The sequence below is a fragment of the Siniperca chuatsi genome, linkage group LG22 (genome assembly GCF_020085105.1).
Source record: "Siniperca chuatsi isolate FFG_IHB_CAS linkage group LG22, ASM2008510v1, whole genome shotgun sequence".
Classification (NCBI taxonomy): domain Eukaryota; kingdom Metazoa; phylum Chordata; class Actinopteri; order Centrarchiformes; family Sinipercidae; genus Siniperca; species Siniperca chuatsi.
The window spans coordinates 17,244,239-17,268,066 of record NC_058063.1 but is presented as its reverse complement, the minus strand read 5'-3'; the positions used below and the strand labels follow the sequence as shown (position 1 = coordinate 17,268,066).

At 38.4% G+C, this 23,828-nt stretch overlaps 1 protein-coding gene across 3 annotated transcripts; it reads left to right on the top strand.

Annotated features, from left to right (window-relative positions):
- The first annotated feature begins 752 nt into the window (after positions 1-752).
- On the top strand, positions 753-21,170 carry LOC122869750 (sterile alpha motif domain-containing protein 9-like). Of its 3 annotated transcripts, XM_044183025.1 has the most exons (4): positions 753-768; positions 1,021-1,077; positions 2,366-4,249; positions 19,617-21,170. In XM_044183025.1, exons 3-4 carry the CDS (start codon positions 2,458-2,460, stop codon positions 19,919-19,921), a joined length of 2,097 nt encoding a protein of 698 aa, XP_044038960.1. In that variant the 5' UTR covers positions 753-768; positions 1,021-1,077; positions 2,366-2,457; the 3' UTR covers positions 19,922-21,170. The 3 variants fall into 3 exon arrangements, with proteins under 3 accessions (XP_044038960.1, XP_044038958.1, XP_044038959.1); XM_044183023.1 differs by lacking the exon at positions 19,617-21,170 and having other exon boundaries at positions 2,366-5,661; XM_044183024.1 differs by lacking the exons at positions 753-768; positions 1,021-1,077; positions 2,366-4,249 and adding exons at positions 16,061-16,116; positions 16,387-16,443 and having other exon boundaries at positions 17,730-21,168.
- Positions 21,171-23,828: the final 2,658 nt, after the last annotated feature.

Below are 23,828 nucleotides of genomic sequence, written 5' to 3'. Positions count from 1 at the left end.
GTAAAAGCTGAATTTACGGTCACTTGGGGGCAGCTGAAACAAGCAGCATTGACATATTATCACCTTATAAAGTAGTTGGGGCAAACCTGTTAGCAAAGAGTTGCTTATTAACACATTCAGTAGAGACAGACCAACATTAGCATTCACTTGGAGTTGTGTTTCTGGCCACATGACAAATGTAAGTCCAATATTCGCTCTCTTTTAGCTCTGTTTTTGGTCTCTACCAACTCCTGAGGGAAATCTGTCTCTTTAGCTGCTAAATGCTCCACTATGTTCACCAGCTAGTCGTTAACTTTGTCTGTCTGTCTGTTGCTTGGTGCTGTGCAGGTAGCTTACAGTCGAGTTTTTCACAAAAAAACAGCTGCTTGCTGCATCTGGAAACAACACTGATGAAAAAAAGTGAGACTGAACCTAAACAGTAAAGTTGCGGGTCATAAAACAAAAACAATGGGCTGAAAGAAGCTAAGTCGAAGTTTACAGGAAAGCTGAAGGGCATAATTTTAATTTCTGTGTAAACGTAACTTGAAAGTTAAGTGGCTTCCTGTCTTTCAAGCACGAGCTACGGAAGATATTTTTACTCACACAAACAACAATACATTTTTTTGTCATTGATATGCTGGATCATTAAGGAGGAACTCAACACAATGAGATATACGCCATATCCAAGATACAAGAATGTGTAGTATGCAGAAGGCGTGGCTTAAAGCTGTTTATAAATAACATCCTCAGGCTCTTTAGTCACCCACACACCTGCTGGAACTCAAACAGGTAAGATTTGTGTAAACATTTGTTGAATTCTATCAGTACAAACATGATTTGAGCAATGTTTGGTAAGAATATGTGATGTTATCATACTGGAGCTCACAGTCCATCATTCTTGTTGATCTTATTAATCCAAAATCCAAAAAATATTTACCTAATATCAAAAAGAAACTTTCCTGGACATTTGTCTGTTTGTGATTTGTAAACCTTTTGTTGTAAGTAAAGTTTGCTGTTTTGTTATATGTGTTTTGTCATCAGGAATCTGCAAACAGCCAAACAGATTTGACCAGAAATTAGGAAACATAATAAGTGCTGGTGAGTGAACTACAACGTTAAATTTCAGTAAATATGAGAGACCTTAAAGGTTACCACTTTAGAATAAATCACCAGTTCTAAAGGGTTTTATGAAATAATATAGTAATGCTCTATATATTTATATCAGTTAATTACCATTAATGAGAAGATTAATGAATATCTTGGGTATCCAGGTCATGAAAAACCTCTATGGTGAGTCACTAATAGTCAAATCATTAATAAATGCTCATGGGTGTATCACTTTCTAATAAGCCAGCAAGTCAATGCGATTAATAAATCATTGATTCTTCAAGTCTGCCGTTGTGGATGTGAATACATTGTTAATAAATTTGTTTTGCTCAAGATTCCCTGACGCTGTTTCCCAGAAGGTCAGAGGTCATAAGTGCTTTGGAGCAAGAATTAGAGAGAAATGGAGAATTAAAGAGCTAAAAATACAAGAGGTTTTCGCAACCTGCCAACCCAAAAGTTATTTATTGCTCATATACTATATGATCTATAAAGCATTGGTAAATGATTTGTTAACCATTAAAAAGGCCAGTAGTTACAACAAGACGAAGAGTCTTCAGCCATGCTAGCAGCTCTGTGAGGCTGTACTTAGGCATCGTGGTGCTTTGAGCTAAATGCTAAAATGCTCTCAAAACGAAACATGCATATGTTTAGGAGCTATAATGTTAACCATGTTCATCATCTTAGTTTAGCGTGTTAGCATGCTAACATTTTCCAATTAGCACAAAGCACAGCTGAGGCTGATGGGAATGTCAATAGTTGTGCAGGTAAGTACTCATAAACCAAAGTATTGGGCAAATAAAAAAATTGACCGGATGATGGTGCCAGATGAAAAGTTAAGGGACCATCAAAGTGATTACAATTCATCCTGAAGGGAACATGTCTGTACCAAATTTCATGGCAATCCATCCAATAGTTGTCGAGGCATTTCGCCCAAAACCACAAATGTACAACCTCATGGTAGCACTAGAGGAAAAGTTAAGGCATCGCCAAAGTCATTAGGATCCTCTGAGGACCATTCATTTCTGCATAATATTTCATGGCGATCCATATGACAGTAGACGGATATTTTAGTCTGGACCAAAGTGGTAGACTGACCAACCAACTGCCATTACCATCCATAGAGCCACGCTGCTAAAAACCCTTTACATAGGGTGTCTTATTACAAAGTGGTACCCATTAAAGATGATATAATATAGAATACTAATAATAGGATATATAAGATGTTGTATATTTTAAAACTAAATGATTAAGATGGGATCTGTTGTTATCACCTCTTCAGGTATTTGAATACTGCTGGACTATCTTTGTGAAGCAGAACCAAAGAGAAAAAACAAAACTTTCATCTTCATCTTAAAGTCTAAGCTTATCATCATGGAACGTAACTCAACAGAAACGTTGACAGAGGAAGAATATATACACCTTTTTGAAAATGTGTCACAGTATGTGCAACAAAATCCAAAGTCCAAGAACACACAACTCTTCTCCTTTTTGGCACTGCTGAACGCATACATTCCTGAGTCCTACCTCCTGATGTCTGAGTGTCAAAAGATCCTTGGACCACCTGATCCCATCCATGGAGGCCCCCCCTTTGAAGAAAGAATGGAGCCTTTTACTGTCTTCATCAACGTATCCAGTCCAAGCCTTGAACCTGTGTGTATGATTCACCCAGTGGCTGCAAAGATAGTTGTGGGGCAACTAGCTAAATTAGGGATTTCCAGGAGTACTACAATGAAAAACTTCATGATCTCACTTTGTGCTGATCAGCGCCAACCACATATAATCCAGTTCATCACAGATATTCTGACAAAGAGAGAGATGGGAGAAAAGGGTAAAGAGAAGTTCTCAAGGTTGACTGAAGATATAAGGATGCAAGAGAATGTATACAACGCTGTCTCTGTCTTGAAAACTGCATCAGATAAATTGAGAGAGAACCCCATTTTCCCACAAACCATTTCCCGTCTCTATTACAGCAACAAAGTCCCTGACTATCAAAAAGCTGAAGAATGGGCAAAGAATGCCATTAAAAGAGCTCCAAACAACTCTTATATGGCTGACACTCTTGGGCAGATTCATAAGAAGCGTTTGATGAGGAAAGCCAAGCAACCGTGGTATATCTTATACATGGCAAAAAAGGCCTTCAGAGCATTTAAAGATGTGGAGATGAAAGCTGACAAAGAAGAGGGCCCAGAAATGAAGGACACAGCTGGTATTGTAAGCATTTCAAATTCCTTCAACAACAGAGGCCTTTTTGGCTTCATTCAAGTGGCAAAGATAACCTTTGAGAAACTCAATAAAGAAAGATCTTCAAAGAAACAGAGGCGTTTCATCCAAAACTTAAAAATGGAAGTTGAGGCCAAGTTTGACTTTTTTGAATGGTACTTAACCTACTCCAAGCCTGACATGACATCCTTAGAGCCACGTTACTTCTGGAAGGACGTTGCTCTTTGTTACGAACACTACACAACAAAAACAGCAGCTGAATCCACCAGCTTTCCAGGCCTTCTAGATTGTCTGAATCATGGCCTTTTCATGTCAAAGGGAAGACGTGCTGGGTTTGAGGAGGCTGAGAAAACAGTGTCTGATTTAGAGGCAATCCGAGATGATTTGAAAACCGCCTACGAGGCAAATGTTAATGATGTTAAAGCAGCTGAGAGGTACATCCTCTCCAACATCATCTTGAGCAACAAGATGCATGACTTTCCTCAGCTCACCTCGGTGAAAGAACTCCAAACAATAATGCACAGATTCTTGGACACAGAAGTGAGGCGGAGAAGCCCTGAGTTTTACCTTTTGGTTCTCCTGTTGTTTTGGCCTGAGGAAGAGCCTCAGGTGGTGCAAGAAGAGGATGATGAAGAAGTGGAACAGTTGTCCACAGAGGATGACCAAACCTGGGAGGATGAGGACAGGGATGAGGAACAAGAAACAAGAGCAGAGCCTGCACAGCTATCTCCTGACCTCATGTTTGACCCTGACCTGCAACAGCATGTCACATTCATGGAGGAAGCATTTGACAGAGCAAAGTATGCCAAGTACCTTCGAGGCCGTTACCTTTTGCCTCTGTTTTTTCTGGGAAAGGGCTCTGGACTGAGCAAATGGATTCACAAATCAAGGTTGGATGCAATCGTGGAGCAAAAGGTGGATGCTGAGCTAGCTGATGAACAAGGTAAAAGAATGAGTGATTGGAAATGGAGGCAGATCAATGAAATGTGGATCAATGAAATGTGGATCAAGGGGGAAGTGTGGCGAGTCCCAGAAATCCAAGATATCCTCCTTCCAGTCCAGGTAGAGGTATCCCACTCTACCACGATGCCAATGGAGCACGAAAAGCAGAAAGTGTTTGTTTGTGCTGGAGGGAAGAAAATAATGGCTACAACAGAGGTTGAACCTGATGCTTCAGCACTGAGCCCACTGCTTTTCTATCTTGGCTTCACCATTCAGGGTCCTGTCATCTTCAAAGCGGGATTTCCTCCCATGTCTGGACAGTGAATGACAAGGAACACTTTGGGGCTGTAATAAAGACGCAACAAACATTCGCTTGACAACATTATAGACTTAATACTTAATTTGAAAATTGACTTCACAAAGCCAATGGTGGCAGTAAATGAAAAGTCAGGGGATCACCAAAGTCAGTAAGCTTCATTCTCTTGGCACCATGTATGTCTGTACATAATTTCATGACAACTTATGCAATAGTTGTTGAGATATTTCAGTCTGGACCAAAGTGGTGGAGTGACCAACAGACCAACATTGCCATCCCGAGAGCCACGCTGCTAGTGTTGCTAAAAAATGATTCCTTTTGGGACAGAAAGATACACGAAATCATGTACAAATAACTATAAGGTTTCCCCAAAATACCCAAACGATGTAACTGTATATATATATGACTCCGATGCGAAGTAAAGCGTAAATGTTCAGGGTCACCTGTTTCAGAAAAGTGTTTAATCAACTGTATGTTAATGTTTGAGGCTGTAGTAGATGGTAGTGGTGGTATCTTCAACTTATGTCCCACAAGTTATGTTCATTTAACTATTCTGCATTATCGATTTTTGTGAAGGTGGATGGCTGTATAAAACATTTTTCTTTCAAAATCAGGTAGACATTTTTAATTGTTTTTATTTAACCATGATCGACATGGCATTATTTTTTTTCCCCTAAAATGTACTTATGAACAAACAAAGATAAATAGGAGGTAAAATTCTTGTATTGGATTGCATTGGATTTTTGCATAGTTAGATGATATTTTATGAGTTGTTGATTGCATTCCTGCTGTTCGAATGTATTATGTGTGTATTCTAAAACAGTGACAAATAAATCAATATTTTCAAAGAAACATGAAAATGTCATCAAAAATAATGTATGCAGTTGTTTTGGCAATCCAATTTAACTTGCAATGGGATTATTTGCTTCATATGTGAGTTTTTGAAGAGGCTAAGGGCACTGAAATGATGTCACATGGTATACTGATGTTTGCTGCCTTCATATTCAAGTATGGTAAATTGGGAGTTTGGTAAGCCTGTATTTATTTCCTCTGTGTTAAACATTGCTGTTTTCATTCACAAAAAAATAAAACACAAGAAAAACAAAAAAATGTCTCAATTTTTATTGTATTTTCAATATGCATATCAATATATATAGGGGTGGGGGTGGAGGGGGGGTATTGTAATTAAAATTTTTGCTCAAGGGAGGTTAGTCTGACTTTTCTGTGAGACATGGGAGGGTCTTTTATGTATTTATTTTTCTTTACCTGTCTATTAATTTTATTTCAGTTATCCCTCTTGAGATATATTATATAAAACGTTGACTCTAGCAAAGAGCACTTAAGTTTTTTCCACCTGTATAGTCGCTCCATTATTCTGCATCATATATCATAAAATGTGTGTGTTCCTTTGCCCAAGTGTTAAATTAAATGCAGGAACACTCAATAAATGAATAAATATAGAATATTATATTTTGTCTGTCTTATACTGTAACTCTAATTTAAGAAGTTCCTCAGACATCAGAAATACAGTTAAACATTTTTATTGTCCAAAATGAGAGTGTGGGAGGAAACCGGAGCACCCGGAGTAAACCCACGCCGACACAGGGAGAAACTCCACACGGCAACAAGAGTCGGGGCCGGTGTGACCCTGACCTTGATTCTGTGGGGCCACAGTGTTAACCACTGAGCAACTGTGCGGCCCTATAGTCTACTGATAGCAGACATTACTGCAATGCTGCAAACCTCCTCCACCTGCAGCTGCTGGTGTGCTGCTTTATGGGACGAGAACAATAAAAATAATGGCAGCTAGAATACCTGCGGCAAAACCAATGGCCTGGAGCACATCCTTCCAGGAACTGCGGGAGGCAGTTTTCTTTGCGAGCCGAGCAGAAAATTCTTTGATTTGAGCCTGCAAAGACTGGACGATGGCTGCGTCCACAACTGGATCCTGTAATACTATTACAGACTCCAGCAGGCGCCTCCCGCAGAACTTCTTCTGCAGGTCCTTCACCACAGCCTTGCAGACTCTCTTGGTGTTCTTCACCTCCGGGCAGAAGCCTTCAGTGACAGTGAGTCCCTCCATCGTCTGGTTTACCAGGTGTCTGATGTGGGTGGCCCACTCCTCCTGGCTGCGGTTCTGGAGAGCGTGACACTTGGTCAACACTCTCGTCGTCAGCAGGGTCACAAACCACCGGAGCTGGGTCTCACTTTCTGCCTCGGTTGTCGAATCACAGCCAGAGGCAGAAGGATCAGCAGACTCCGGGGATGTTTGAGATCGGTCCATGGTGTCCTCAGAGTTGATTTGCTTCTGTAGGCAATCCTCTGGTGTATCTTCTTGAGATACGGCACTTTTTTGTGGCTCTTCCATTTTCTAGAATGCGTACTGTCTTCAGCAGTTTCTGATGTGTGCTTTGATCCTGAATGTGGGGAACTATGTGCTGCTGATGAGTCATGGATTCTAGAATGGATTCTAGAACGCCTTTGAGAGGTCACACACACACACACACACACACACACACACACACATTCTCTTCCAAACAAAAAACAAAAAACAAACAACTGAAATACTTAAAACTAAAAATAATTAATAGACACATCACCAGCATCCCCACCCATAACCAGTGGAAGAAGAACTCAGATCCTTTACTTAAGTAAAAGTACCAATACAACAGTGTAACAATACTCTCATACTTAAAGTACTGAATTATTATCAATAAAATGTACCTAAAGTATCAAAGTAAAATGTCCCCTGTGATTGACATGGCCTATTATTCTATATTTGATTGTTAATCCTGATGCATCAATCTGTAAGCAGCATTTTGCTGTTGTAGCTGGTCGAGGTGGAGTTAGTTATAACTAGTTGTACTACTTTATATACAGTTAGGTAGTTTAGACCAGGGTTCCCAACCAAAGAGTCGGCCCCCTCCAAAGGGTCACAAGATAAATCTGAGGGGTCGTGAGACGATTAATGGGGTGAAATATTGAATAATTTGAACAGTTGCCAAATGAGTGTAGCAGAGAAAAAAGTAGAATATTTCCCTCTAAAATGTAGTACAGTGGAATTATAAGTTGTACAAAATTGTACTGAAGTTTAGAACTTGAGTAAATTAGTTACTTTCCACTACTGCCCATAACTCATAACCTCATAGACAGTTTTGTAGGAAGTATTCAGATCCTTTGCACAAATAAAATACCACAGTCTAAAAATACTCCATAACAAGTATATGTATGGTTATGCGACTCAGAATCATGTTGCCTAATTAACTATGATGGACAGTCAGACACCTACTCTTAGGCCGTACCATCAGACCTAATTCAGAGTTTGAGTTTTACTATTTTAAATCTGGGTGTTCAAGCCCCTCAGAAGTCCCAGCTGGTGGTTGAACCGCGGCACAGAAAGCCCCACGTGTGCAGGGAGCAGGCTTGGCTAGATCTTTGCCAACTGGCACGCCACAGCAATATACAACTACAGATTTCTTCTGTTCCTAACACACAGTGAAAGAAATTAAAAGGAAAAATTAGCTGATTTCAAATTGAAATTGGAAAGCTGTGTGTTAATTCCAAGATGATATATTGACCAGTGTGCCTGGAGGCTGCTGGATAGTAAAAATATCGTGGTGCTCAAGCCCTCATTTGGTGGTAGTAATAACAATAAAAAAGTTAACTCATTTCAAAGATGAGGTTGAAAGTAACTAACTAACTAACTAACTAACTAACTAACTAACTAACTAACTAAATTTTCTAAAGTGCGACATGTAAGTACAACTTTTACGCTACTTTACTTGAGTATTTCCATTTATGCTACTTTATACTTCTACTCCACTACATTTATTTGACAGCTTTAGCTACTTTTCAGATTAAGATTTTACATAAAAAAAAAAAATGTTAAGCTTATAAAATACAATATTTATCCGGTGACCCTCTGGAGGGGGCTTGACCTCTAGGTTGGGAAAATCTGGACTAAACTACCTAACTGTATATAAAGTAGTTAAAACTAACTCCACCTCAACCCTCTACAACAGTAAAATGTTGCTGACACATTAATGCATCTGTATTAACAATCTAATAATGTCATATAGTAATATATCAGTCACAGGGATGAAACGAGGACTTTTACTGCGAATACTTACATGCACAACTTTTACTCGTAATTGATTATTTTTCTAACTTTTCAGCCTAGGCAGTAGGCTTCTCCAGCAATTTTGGTTTTTAATAGACAAACCACAACCACAGGCAAAGTTTCTAGTGTTTGGATGATGACATATGGTAATTCCCTGATCTGGGTAACTCATATGAAGGTTGTGGACTTAAGAAAGATTAAGTTATAAATATTTATAATACTTAAAACTTAATCTTAACTTATGTGTGTGTTGGGGGGGATAGCAGATTCGTGTTTACCAGGGCACTCTTTTAGTACTACATGTAAGCCATGTTCAGTATATGAATGTGAATTAGGGCTGTAATTACCAAGTATTTTCTCGTGTAATTGACTAATTATTTGGTCTATAAAACATCAGAAAACAATGAAAAATGCCCATCACAATATCCTGGAGCCCAAAGTGAAGTCATCGAACGCCTTGCTTTTTTCCAACCTAAAGTCTAAAACCACAAAATATTCAATTTACAGTAATGTAAGACAGAGAAAAGCATCAAATTCTCACTTGTGAGAGCCTTTTTGCTTAAAAAATGACTTATGAATTATTAATTGATAATCCAAATATTTGCGTTTTCTGTCATTCGACTAATCTCACACTGTATATTTCCTGAAACAAATGCCGTCATCTTGATGACATCCTGTGTTCTTTCTCTTTTCCTCCTTATCACCTCCCTCATCTAGAAGTTTATGGATGACTCTGAGCAGGGCTTGACCAGGCTGGGTGAGGAGATGAAGGCCAAAGTACTCCGTACCAGGCCCGTCTCCAGGAGGTCCGCTGTGGCATCGAAAGCCTCATGGCGGAAAACGACCCTTTCCGCTTCATCGAGGTGAGACTCATTGCTCAGCACTGTCAGGCTGTAATGTCTTCAGCTTCAGAACAAACGGCGACAAAAACTATGGCTACTTTATTTTTGTAATACATAAGTATATTACTACTATGACTTAGTTTTATGGCTGCAATTTGGCTGATTTTGGAAATCTACTGAGTATATTTTGTGTGTCCAAACATATGTTTTTGTACCTTTTTCAGGCTTACAAGACAACAGGAAAACAGTAAGTATCCTGACATTTGAGAAGCTGTAACCAGCATGTTTGGTATGTTTGCTTAAAAAATGTATAAAACAATCAATCAGTTATCAAAATAGAGACTGATAAATTTTCTGTTCATAGACTAATCGTTGAAGCTTTATATTTATTACATGTAGATGAAAAAATGGAACAAAATTAAAAAAGTTGAAATTTGGAATCCTTGGAATCTTAGATTATGAAATATAGTATATTGTGCCCAAGTGGATATTTTGGTCTAATGGTGGCAGTAGAGGACAAGTCACACTTGTGCACACTACTAGGTATACAGTTCTGGTGGGAAAATACTGAATCCTTATCATTGCATTATGGTTGGGCTAAAAGTGGTCAAATTGTAATATATTTAGTCTAAAAATACTGGAATCAGCCTATCAAATACGCATAATGTGTTAGATTTGACAAAACATGTAGAATGTTGACCCCCTGGTTGCTAAAACCCCAAACTCCCAGAGAAAATACAAAAGACATGACCTCAGTGTTACGCTTACAGACAGGCAGGGGACACGGAGGTGGACAGGAATGTTCTTTATTGGATGATAGCCCAGAGTGGAGAGTGTGGAGATAGGGGAAGTGGATGTAGGGAGGTCACTGGAGGTAAGCAGGGACTGGAGAACCACTGGAGAAACCACAGAGGACTGGAGAAACCAGGGGAAAACACTAGAAACAATAGAAATGAGGTCTTTCTTCAACTGGTATGAGGAGTCCTAGCTATGAACGAGGTCAGACACTGAATGAGGTGAGTGGTGTGCTTTTATGCATGTTGTGATTGGGACTGATGTGGAGCAGGACTGTGATTGGGAGCAGGTGAGTGTGATTACTGGCTGGTGAGGCCTGGCATATCTGTGACACTCAGCATCCTCAATGGCCTCAAAGAACTCCCTCTCATAGAGTGATGGAAGGATTTTATCTATATTAATCATTTCTTTTCTTCCAGATGACAGCTACTGGAGAAAAAGGTACACCCTAAATACCAAACCATGGTATCAAAGTCATGGCTAGACGCTTCTACAGACAGTATTACACTGACCTGGTCAGTGTAAAAACCAAGGCGCAGCATAAAGAGATTCACATGTATGCCAACAGCAACAGCGTCTGGATCGGGCTGTTCAGAGTCGACTGGATGTGGTCTGACAGAAGCGCTGGCTCTTTGAGAAACTGGGATGAAACTAACCCTGATCATTTGGGAGGTGTTCAGAACTGTGTTGCGATGAGAAAGTCCTTCCTGCATCAGTGGGATGACAATGCTTGTGATGTTAGCTATCCTTTTGTCTGTTACAGCGCTGAGTTACTGATTTTATAAAATTGCTTTTATTGCCTTTTTATTCGCTTTAGCAGTAGTTAAAAAAAATTAAAATAATCATTTGAATTTTCACAGCTTGTTGATGGTAGACAGAATCCTAAAAAAGAAATACATACAGAGTGTGTGTGTGTGTGTGTGTGTATGTATATATATATATATATATTTCCTTTTAATCTGAAATTTTAAAATCTGTGAAAATCAAATGTTGAAAATTTGGTTTGCAGTGAGATTTAGAAGGAAGCAAAGTATGTATGCTCATTTGACTTTATGTCAAAGGATATTAAAGGCCAGTAGCAAGTACAAAGGCATGTACCAGAAAAGGTAAAGCATGTGGGAAGATTTCAAAGTTATGTGTTTAGAACGTCATAATGATATATTCAGTAAAAATATAAACAATATCAGGTACCTTTGAGGGCACCAAAGTCATGACATCTGTGTTATGGAATTTCAGGGTTTTGACACAAATATGGATGTCTGATGGTGGTAATACTGATATATTTTAGACTAAAGATCAGCAATAAACTACAATATAATAAAGGGGTTTAGTATCCCCACCTCAACAATAATATCCTTGCAGTGTGGAGAACAACAATTCAATGAAGAAATAAAAAGAATTAGAAAATACTTTTTTTCCTTTTATTTACCATTCAAATACTTTTTTCATGGGATCTGTGGGGTAGAACTGGGCGGAGTTGGATATGAGTTAAGTATTTCTAAAATCCTAAATTTCTAAAATATGGACCTGTGTACCAACAATTAAACCTCTTTAAAAAAATCCTCTTAAAAAGTCCCTAACAGAGACTCTCTTCAGTTCTGAACATCATTCAAAAATGTATTTTGACAGGTTCAGGTACCACAGGTAGCTAAACATGCACTGCAACACTGTTCAGTTTTAATCTGCTTTAGTGTGTGCTTTTTACTTCACAAAGTATACAGTGGATGTTGTTATAAATTTTGTATACTTGTTCTTTTAAGTGAGTGAACCAATTTCGCATAAAGTCAGAAAAGTATAAGTAATAAACATTGTTGTATCCCTGGTTTTGTAGGAACAATCCATAAGTATGCTCCCAATAGAACATTTTATTAAAAAACTTGAAAATGTAAATTCATGCTAAACATCTAATGCTCCTATAGGATTGGATAGGGTGCTTCCTAGTGGTTGAAAAAATACTCTGTTGCTGACTTTGATGAACACAAACAGGATAAATTAAGATTTAATGAGCTGAAAAATAAATAAGTAAACAAATAAAACCACATATACTACACACATTTTAACTGGAATTTTTCTACAAACAAAAACAAAAACAATTTGAAAGATGCTACAATCATATTAACTTCTACACACAGGGTCTTGAAAAACCTAGGCATCCATGTCATGAATCTATTTCACGTTCTCTATTTCCAAATAACGTTTTGCTCCACAGTGCATCGTCTGTACCACTTTTTTAACACCCCTAAAACGTGGAGTGCAGCTCAGAGCTTCTGCAGAGTGAACAATACAAATGAAAAACAACAAATGTGACTGACAGAGAGCATTGGCAATGCTGATGTGAGCGTCACACATTTGTGAATCTACATGCTTTGGTGACATTTGCATTTGATGACAAATCTTTTTTGTTGATGCCAAGCTACAACCCTAAAAGACTATAGCCTCATTAAATTCCCTTGGGAGCATGAATATGTGTAGAAAATTTCATTAAGATCGGCTTAGATTATGAAATATAGTTATATAATATAATATTTTGGTCTAATGGTGGCAGTAGAGGACAAGTCACACTTCTAGGTATACAGTTCAGGTGGGAAAATACTGAATCCATGTCAGTGTATTATGGTTGGCCTAAAAGTGGTCAAATTGTAATATACTGTATTTAGTCTAAAAATACTGGAATCAGCCTATCAAATATGTGTAATGTGTTAGATTTGACAAAAAATGTAAAATGGAGTATTTCTAAAATCCTAAATTTCTAAAATATGGAGCTGTGTACCAACAGTTAAACCTTTTGAGAGCACCTTAATTAATTTCAGTGTCTTCCTGAACCATAACAAATGATAGCACCTTACTTAACCCCGACCCCCTATTTAGCATTTATAAGCACTCAATTAATGGTAACACACTATAATGCATGTATAAGAAGATATAAGGTCATTTTAAGTGTTTATTAATGTATCTTCTTAAAAAAAAATCCTCTTAAAAAGTCCCAAACAGAGACTCTCTTCAGTTCTCAACATCGTTCAAAAATTGATGGAAACAGTCTGAAATTTTCTAAAAGAGGAGCACAATTTAGCGTCAGAGTTTGTACTCATACATATTTGTGCATGAAACAGATGACTGCTATCAGGGCCCCGAGGCTCTGGAACAACTTGCCCGAAGAAATTAGGTTGTCTGAGTCAGTGTCTTCGTTTAAATCTCGTCTCAAAACACATTTTTATCTGAAAGCATATCCTGATTTTACGTGAACTGGCTGTTTATTTTACTGTTTATTTTATTGCTTTTCTGTATTTCATGTGTTTTATTTCTTTATATTTCGTCATTCACTGTGTTATTTTATTTTTCTCATTGTGAAGCACTTTGTACTTTGTTTTGATAAGTGCTCTATAAATAAAGTTTTATTATTATTATTATTATTACTGTATTTCCCATTTCTTTTATATTTTGGGGTCATGAGCTGAAAAGAGAACATTCTGCATTAAAATATCTACCAGATCATGAAATCCTGTATTTGGTGTTGAACAGATTTAACATACTGATGATTCTGATGGCTGCTACCAGGACCAAGGAGAGATTTTGACAGGTTCAGGTACCACAGGTAGCTAAACATGCAATTTTGATATTTTACATTATTACCACTATAAGTAAAGTATTTCTGTTGGCTGAAAAAATAAGTTGACACACTATTTTATGTATCTCAAACAATATTAGAGCCAGTAAAACATGCTATATATAAAGATGCGGTTTTGCATCTTTATGCTAAGCTAAGCTAACCGGCTGCTTTCTGTAGCTTCAAATTTACCGACCAGACATGAGTGGTGTCAATCTTCATGTTTTCCCAACATTTCCCTATGATTCCTTTAAATAACAGATATGTATAGTTCATGTAACGTACTGTACATGCAGTATTAAAATGAAATGTTTTTGTTTTGGGAACTGGTTTAGAGCTGAAAACCAAGAGAACTGTGGTGAGAGTGAAAATAAGCTCTGAGGTAAATCTGAGTCTTCCTACAGTGAGTGATTCACTGCTGAAGCAGGTGAGAGAGAAAGAGAAACTAACACACAGAGAAAGAGAACGAGATTGAATCAGTATGAAGGAGAATAGATCTATAGTTTGAAACATTTGCATATCTGTATTCAGTTTCAGGCACAGCTGGAAAAGCAGGGTGTATCTGAAGTCAAAATCTGCTGGTGAGCTGAAAAAAACGAACAAATCTTCCATCGCCAACACGTTAACGATCGAACCAGTAAAACAGGTGCGTAAGTTTACCTGAGACTACCTTAAGAGCATTGATGCAACAGACCACACCTACCTGTTACTCCTCAGATTACTTTTGTTTTACTGTAAAACAGACATTGTTTGCAACACTGTTGCAACCAGTTTTTCTACATGTCTTTTATTGCACTCTTTTTTAGTTTTACTAACTAATTGAATCATTCTTTTTTCATTTTTAATTCAGGTTGTTTAATACAGAAGCCATGTAAAGGCTCCTGCATGGTGAGGTTGTGGAGAAGCGGCTTTTCAATGAAGACAAATACAGTTGTGTGTTGTTATGTATATTTATAAGTATAAGTAATTATATAAGTCATTTTGGTTTATATTGTGTCGTATTTGTGTTAAGCATATAGTTTCTTTGGTGATTAAATTCAAATCATTGTGTATAAGTCTACTCTAGTTTTTTTTACAACGAATCTTGACTCAAGGTTCACTTACTAGCTTTTTCTGGGCTTTCAACCACATCTTGTCCCCCAGTGGATTGAGTTTCTTTACTTGTCATGAGGATAGCTCAATTGTAGTGCCAATATACAACCACCTGTGGTCACATGACCTAAGTATGGAACTGACATCTATCTCCATGACAACAGAGGAAGGATTCTCTGAGGAAGACCCTGAGATATGGTTGAAAGCTTCAGAAAAAGCTAGGAAGTAGAGTTGATATTTACTTTTGGTTAAGAATGACCTTTCATGCTCTATTATTAACAACCAACAACAATTTTTGTTCGAAATCTACACTTCTAAAAGCTGAATTTATGGCCACTTGGGGGCAGCTGAAACAAGCAGCATTGACATATTATCACCTTATAAAGTAGTTGGGGCAAACTTGTTAGCAAAGAGTTGCTTATTAACACATTCAGTAGAGACAGACCAACATTAGCATTCATTTGGAGTTGTGTTTCTGGCCACATGACAAATGCAAATCCAATATTCACTCTCTTTTAGCTCTGTTTTTGGTCTCTACCAACTCCTGAGGGAAATCTGTCTCTTTAGCTGCTAAATGCTCCACTATGTTCACCAGCTAGTTGTTAACTTTGTCTGTCTGTCTGTCTGTCGCTTGGTGCTGTGCAGGTAGCTTACAGTTGAGTTTTTCACAAAAAACAGCTGCTTGCTGCATCTGGAAACAACACTGATGAAAAAAGTGAGACTGAACCTAAACAGCAAAGTTGCGGGTCGTAAAACCAAAACAATGAGCTGAAAGAAGCTAAGTCGAAGTTTACAGGAAAGCTGAAGGACTTCATTTTCATTTCTGTGTAAACTTAACTTGAAAGTTAAGTGGCTTCCTGTCTTTCAAGCACGAGCTACAGGAGATATTGTTACTCACACAAACAACACACAAACAACAGTACATTTTTTGTCATTGATATGCTGGATCATTAAGGAGGAATGACACTCAACACAATGAGATATACGCCATATCCAAGATACAAGAATGTGTACTATGCAGAAGGCGTGGCTTAAAGCTGTTTATAAATAACATCCTCAGGCTCTCTAGTCACCCACACACCTGCTGGAACTCAAACAGGTAAGATTTGTGTAAACATTTGTTGAATTTTATCAGTACAAACATTATTTGAGAAATGTTTGGTAAGAATATGTGATGTTATCATACTGGAGCTCACAGTCCATCATTCTTATTAATCTTATTAATCCAAAATCCATTCCAAATAATATTTACCTAAGTATATATTTACCTATATCAAAAAGAAACTTTCCTGGACATTTGTCTGTTTGTGATTTGTAAACCTTTTGTTGTAAGTAAAGTTTGCTGTTTTGTTATGTGTTTTGTCATCAGGAATCTGCAAACAGCCAAACAGATTTGACCAGAAATTAGGAAACATAATAAGTGCTGGTGAGTGAACTACAACGTTAAATTTCAGTAAATATGAGAGACCTTAAAGGTTACCACTTTAGAATAAATCACCAGTTCTAAAGGGTTTTATGAAATAATTTAGTAGTGCTCTATATATTGATATCAGTTAATTACCATTAATGAGAACATTAATGAATATCTTGGGTATCCAGGTCATGAAAAACCTCTATGGTGAGTCACTAATAGTCAAATCATTAATAAATGCTCATGGGTGTATCACTTTCTAATAAGCCAGCAAGTCAATGCGATTAATAAATCATTGATTCTTCAAGTCTGCCGTTATGAATGTGAATACATTGTTAATAAATTTGTTTTGCTCAAGATTCCCTGATGCTGTTTCCCAGAAGGTCAGAGGTCATAAATGCTTTGGAGCAAGAATTAGAGAGAATTGGAGAATTAAAGAGCTAAAAATACAAGAGGTTTTCACAACCTGCCAACCCAAAAGTTATTTATTGCTCATATACTATACGATCTATAAAGCATTGGTAAATGATTTGTTAACCATTAAAAAGGCCAGTAGTTACAACAAGACGAAGAGTCTTCAGCCATGCTAGCAGCTCTGTGAGGCTGTACTTAGGCATCGTGGTGCTTTGAGCTAAATGCTAAAATGCTCTCAAAACGAAACATGCATATGTTTAGGAGCTATAATGTTAACCATGTTCATCATCTTAGTTTAGCGTGTTAGCATGCTAACATTTTCCAATTAGCACAAAGCACAGCTGAGGCTGATGGGAATGTCAATAGTTGTGCAGGTAAGTACTCATAAACCAAAGTATTGGGCAAATAAAAATTGACCGGATGATGGTGCCAGATGAAAAGTTAAGGGACCATCAAAGTGATTACAATTCATCCTGAAGGGAACATGTCTGTACCAAATTTCATGGCAATCCATCCAATAGTTGTCGAGGCATTTCGCCCAAAACCACAAATGTACAACCTCATGGTAGCACTAGAGGAAAAGTTAAGGCATCGCCAAAGTCATTAGGATCCTCTGAGGACCATTCATACCTGCACAATATTTCATGCCGATCCATATGACAGTAGACGGATATTTTAGTCTGGACCAAAGTGGTAGACTGACCAACCAACTGCCATTACCATCCATAGAGCCACGCTGCTAAAAACCCATTACATAGGGTGTCTTATTAGAAAGTGGTACCCATTAAAGATGATATAATATATAATAATAATAATAGGATATATAAGATGTTGTATATTTTAAAACTAAATGATTAAGATGGGATCTGTTGTTGTCACCTCTTCAGGTATTTGAATACTGCTGGACTGTCTTCGTGAAGCAGAACCAAAGAGAAAAAACAAAACTTTCATCTTCATCTTGAAGTCTAAGCTTATCATAATGGAACGTAACTCAACAGAAACGTTGACAAAGGAAGAATATATACACCTTTTTGAAAATGTGTCACAGTATGTGCAACAAAATCCAAAGTCCAAGAACACACAACTCTTCTCCTTTTTGGCACTGCTAAACGCATACATTCCTGAGTCCTACCTCCTGATGTCTGAGTGTCAAAAGATCCTTGGACCACCTGATCCCATCCATGGAGGCCCCCCCTTTGAAGAAAGAATGGAGCCTTTTACTGTCTTCATCAACGTATCCAGTCCAAGCCTTGAACCTGTGTGTATGATTCACTCAGTGGCTGCAAAGATAGCTGTGGGGCAACTAGCTAAGTTAGGGATTTCCAGGAGTACTACAATGAAAAACTTTATGATCTCACTTTGTGGAGATCAGCCCCAACGGCATATAATCCAGTTCATCACAGATATTCTGTTAAAGAGAGAGATGGGAGAAAAGGGTAAGGATAAGTTCTCAAGGTTGACTGAAGATATAAGGATGCAAGAGAATGTATACAATGCTGTCTCTGTCTTGAAAACTGCATCAGATAAATTGAGAGAGAAACCCATTTTCCCACAAACCATTTCCCGTCTCTATTACAACAGCAGAATCACCACTAAATATCAAAGAGCTGAAGAATGGGCAAAGAATGCCATTAAAAGAGCTCCAAACAACTCTTATGTGGCTGACACTCTTGGGCAGATTCATAAGAACTGTTTGATGAGGGAAGCCAAGCAACCGGAGGATATCTTATACATGGCAAACGAGGCCTTCAGAGCATTTAAAGATGTGGAGATGAAAGCTGACAAAGAAGAGGGCCCAGAAATGAAGGACACAGCTGGAATTGTAAGCATTTCAAATTCCTTCAACAACAGAGGCCTTTTTGGCTTCATTCAAGTGGCAAAGATAGCCTTTGAGAAACTCAATAAAGAAAGATCTTCAGAGGAACACAGGGGTTTCATCCAAAACTTAAAAATGGAAGTTGAGGCCAAGTTTGACTTTTTTGAATGGTACCTAACCTACTCCAAGCCTGACAAGAAATCTTTAGAGCCACGTTACTTCTGGAAGGACGTTGCTCTTTGTTACGAACACTACACAACAAAAACAGCAGCTGAATCCACCAGCTTTCCAGGCCTTCTAGATTGTCTGAATCATGGCCTTTTCACGTCAAAGGGAAGACGTGCTAGGTTTGAGGAGGCTGAGAAAACAGTGTCTGATTTAGAGGCAATCCGAGATGATTTGAAAACCGCCTACGAGGCAAATGTTAATGATGTTGAAGCAGCTGAGAGGTACATCCTCTCCAACATCATCTTGAGCAACAAGATGCATGACTTTCCTCAGCTCACCTCGGTGAAAGAACTCCAAACAATAATGCACAGATTCTTGGGCACAGAAGTGAGGCGGAGAAGCCCTGAGTTTTACCTTTTGGTTCTCCTGTTGTTTTGGCCTGAGGAAGAGCCTCAGGTGGTGCAAGAAGAGGATGATGAAGAAGTGGAACAGTTGTCCACAGAGGATGACCAAACCTGGGAGGATGAGGACAGGGATGAGGAACAAGAAACAAGAGCAGAGCCTGCACAGCTATCTCCTGACCTCATGTTTGACCCTGACCTGCAACAGCATGTCACATTCATGGAGGAAGCATTTGAGAGAGCAAAGTATGCCAAGTACCTTCGAGGCCGTTACCTTTTGCCTCTGTTTTTTCTGGGAAAGGGCTCTGGACTGAGCAAATGGATTCACAAATCAAGGTTGGATGCAATCGTGGAGCAAAAGGTGGATGCTGAGCTAGCTGATGAACAAGGTAAAAGAATGAAAGAGAAATGGAGGCGGATCAATAAAATATGGATCAAGAGGGAAGTATGGCGAGTCCCAGAAATCCAAGATATCCTCCTTCCAGTCCAGGTAGAGGTATCCCACTCTACCACGATGCCAATGGAGCATGAAAAGAAGAAAGTGTTTGTTTGTGCTGGAGGGAAGAAAATAATGGCTACAACAGAGGTTGAACCTGATGCTTCAGCACTGAGCCCACTGCTTTTCTATCTTGGCTTCACCATTCAGGGTCCTGTCATCTTCAAAGCGGGATTTCCTCCCATGTCTGGACAGTGATTGACAAGGAACACTTTGGGGCTGTAATAAAGACGCAACAAACATTCGCTTGACAACATTATAGACTTAATACTTAATTTGAAAATTGACTTAACAAAGCCAATGGTGGCAGTAAATGAAAAGTCAGGGGATCACCAAAGTCAGTAAGCTTCATTCTCTTGGCACCATGAATGTCTGTACATAATTTCATGGCAACCCATTCAATAGTTGTTGAGATATTTCAGTCTGGACCAAAGTGATGGAGTGACCAACAGACCAACATTGCCATCCCGAGAGCCACTCTGCTAGTGTTGCTAAAAAATGATTCCTTTTGGGACAGAAAGATACACGAAATCATGTACAAATGACTATAAGGTTTCCCCAAAATACCCAAACTATGTAACTGTATATATATATGACTCGATGCGAAGTAAAGCGTAAATGTTCAGGGTCACCTGTTTCAGAAAAGTGTTTAATCAACTGTATTTAATGTTTGAGGCTGTAGTAGATGGTAGTGGTGGTATCTTCAACTTATGCCCCACAAGTTATGTTCATTTAACCATTCTGCATTATAGATTTTTGTGAAGGTGGATGGCTGTATAAAACATTTTTCTTTCAAAATCAGGTAGACATTTTTAATTGTTTTTATTTAACCATGATCGACATGGCATTATTTTTTTTCCTAAAATGTACTTATGAACAAACAAAGCTAAATAGGAGGTAAAATTCTTGTATTGGATTGTAATTAAATTTTTTGCTCAAGGAAGGTTAGTCTGACTTTTCTGGGAGACATGGGAGGGTCTTTTATGTATTTATTTTTCTTAACCTGTCTTTTCATTTTATTTCAGTTATCCCTCTTGAGATATATTATATAAAACGTTGACTCGAGTAAAAAGCACTTAAGTTTTTTCCACCTCTATAGTTGCTCCATTATTCTGCATCATATCTGTTTGGCTCAAATTTCTGGAAGAAACAGTTCCCCTCTGAGTCTCCAGCTGCTGCTCCAAAAAACACCTGGTTTAAGACTAAGAATCTCGCCAGACATTCGATACCAACTTTCGGTACTTTACACTTTTTAATACTTTTGGTTCAATACCCAGTCCTAGTATTAGTATTTTTCCACCAGATGTTTATTCATGACAGACTTTAAAACAGCATTTAAACCTCCATGTTGGATAATAAAATCTACTGAAAATAATACAACTGTTAATTGATTAAATAAAATATGAAAAATTAAAATAAATAAAATAAAATGTGTGTGTTTCTTTGCCCAAGTGTTAAATTAAATGCAGGAACACTCAATAAATAAATAAATATAGAATATTATATTTTGTCTGTCTTATACTGTTACTCTAATTTAAGAAGAAGTTCCTGAGAAATACAGTTAAACATTTTTATTGTCCAAACTGAGAGTGTGGGAGGAAACCGGAGCACCCGGAGTAAACCCACGCCGACACAGGGAGAAACTCCACACAGCAACAAGAGTCGCGGCCGGTGTGACCCTGACCTTGATTCTGTGGGGCCACAGTGTTAACCACTGAGCCACTGTGCGGCCCTATAGTCTACTGATAGCAGACATTACTGCAATGTTGCAAACCTTCTCCACCTGCAGCTGCTGGTGTGCTGCTTTATGGGACGAGAACAATAAAAATAATGGCAGCTAGAATACCTGCGGCAAAAGCAATGGCCTGGAGCACATCCTTCCAGGAACTGCGGGAGGCAGTTTTCTTTGCGAGCCGAGCAGGAAATTCTTTGATGTGAGCCTGCAAAGACTGGACGATGGCTGCGTCCACAACTGGATCCTGTAATACTATTACAGACTCCAGCAAGCTCCTCCCGCAGAACTTCTTCTGCAGGTCCTTCACCACAGCCTTGCAGACTCTCTTGGTGTTCTTCACCTCCGGGCAGAAGCCTTCAGTGACAGTGAGTCCCTCCATCGTCTGGTTTACCAGGTGTCTGATGTGGGTGGCCCACTCCTCCTGGCTGCGGTTCTGAGAGCGTGACACTTGGTCAACACTCTTGTCGTCAGCAGGGTCACAAACCACCGGAGCTGGGTCTCACTTTCTGCCTCGGTTGTCGAATCACAGCCAGAGGCAGAAGGCTCAGCAGACTCCGGGGATGTTTGAGATCGGTCCATGGTGACCTCAGAGTTGATTTGCTTCTGTAGGCAATCCTCTGGTGTATCTTCTTGAGATACGGCACTTTTTTGTGGCTCTTCCATTTTCTAGGATGCGTACTGTCTTCAGCAGTTTCTGATGTGAGCTTTGATCCTGAATGTGGGGAACTATGTGCTGCTGATGAGTCATGGATTCTAGAATAGATTCTAGAACGCCTTTGTGAGGTCACACACACACACACACACACACACACACACACACACACACACACACACACACACACATTCTCTTCCAAACAAAAAACAAAAAAACAAACAACTGAAATATTTAAAACTAAAAATAATTAATAGACACATCACCAGCATCCCCACCCATAACCAGTGGAAGAAGAACTCAGATCCTTTACTTAAGTAAAAGTACCAATACAACAATGTAACAGTACTCTACAAGTGAAAGTCCTGCATTCAAAATCATACTTAAAGTAGAAGTATTATCAATAAAATATACCTAAAGTATCAAAGTAAAATGTCCCCTGTGATTGACATGGCCTATTATTCTATATTTGATTGTTAATCCTGATGCATCAATCTTTAAGCAGCATTTTGCTGTTGTAGCTGGTCGAGGCAGAGTTAGTTATAACTAGTTGTACTACTTTATATATAGTTAGGTAGTTTAGACCAGGGTTCCCAACCAAAGAGTCGGCCCCCTCCAAAGGGTCACAAGATAAATCTGAGGGGTCGTGAGACGATTAATGGGAGAAGAAAGAAGAAAAAACAAAGTCCTGATACACAAATCTGTTGTCATTTTTTTCACGGTGAAATATTGAATAATTTCAACAGTTGCCAAATGAGTGTAGCAGAGAAAAAAGTAGAATATTTCCCTCTAAAATGTAGTACAGTGGAATTATAAGTTGTACAAAATTGTACTGAAGTTTAGTACTTGAGTAAATTAGTTACTTTCCACTACTGCCCATAACTCATAACCTCATAGACAGTTTTCTAGGAAGTATTCAGATCCTTTGCACAAATAAAATACCAATACTACAGTCTAAAAATACTCCATAACAAGTATGTGTATGGTTATGCGACTCAGAATCATGTTGCCTAATTAACTATGATGGACAGTCAGACACCTACTCTTAGGCCGTACCATCAGACCTAATTCAGAGTTTGAGTTTTACTATTTTAAATCTGGGTGTTCAAGCCCCTCAGAAGTCCCAGCTGGTGGTTGAACCGCGGCACAGAAAGCCCCACGTGTGCAGGGAGCAGGCTTGGCTAGATCTTTGCCAACTGGCACGCCACAGCAATATACAACTACAGATTTCTTCTGTTCCTAACACACAGTGAAAGAAATTAAAAGGAAAAATTAGCTGATTTCAAATTGAAATTGGAAAGCTGTGTGTTAATTCCAAGATGATATATTGACCAGTGTACCTGGAGGCTGCTGGATAGTAAAAATATTGTGGTGCTCAAGCCCTCATTTGGTGGTACTAATAACAATAAAAAAGTTAACTAATTTCAAAGATGAGGTTGAAAGTAACTAACTAATTACATTTACTAAAGTGCGACAAGTACAGCTTTTACACTACTTTACTTCAGTATTTCCATTTATGCTACTTTATACTTCTACTCCACTACATTTATTTGACAGCTTTAGTTACTTTTCAGATTAAGATTTTACATAAAGAAAAAAAATGTTAAGCTTATAAAATACAATACATTGTTAAAGTCAGTGGTTTCCAACCTTTTTGGCTTGTGACCTCTTATAAAAAAGCTGTGTGTATTTGTGGCCCCTTGTTGCATTTCAGATGT

Excerpts from the sequence above, each read along its gene's own strand:
- LOC122869750 (XM_044183023.1), top strand. The coding sequence starts at position 2,458 with ATGGAACGTAACTCAACAGAAACGTTGACAGAGGAAGAATATATACAC.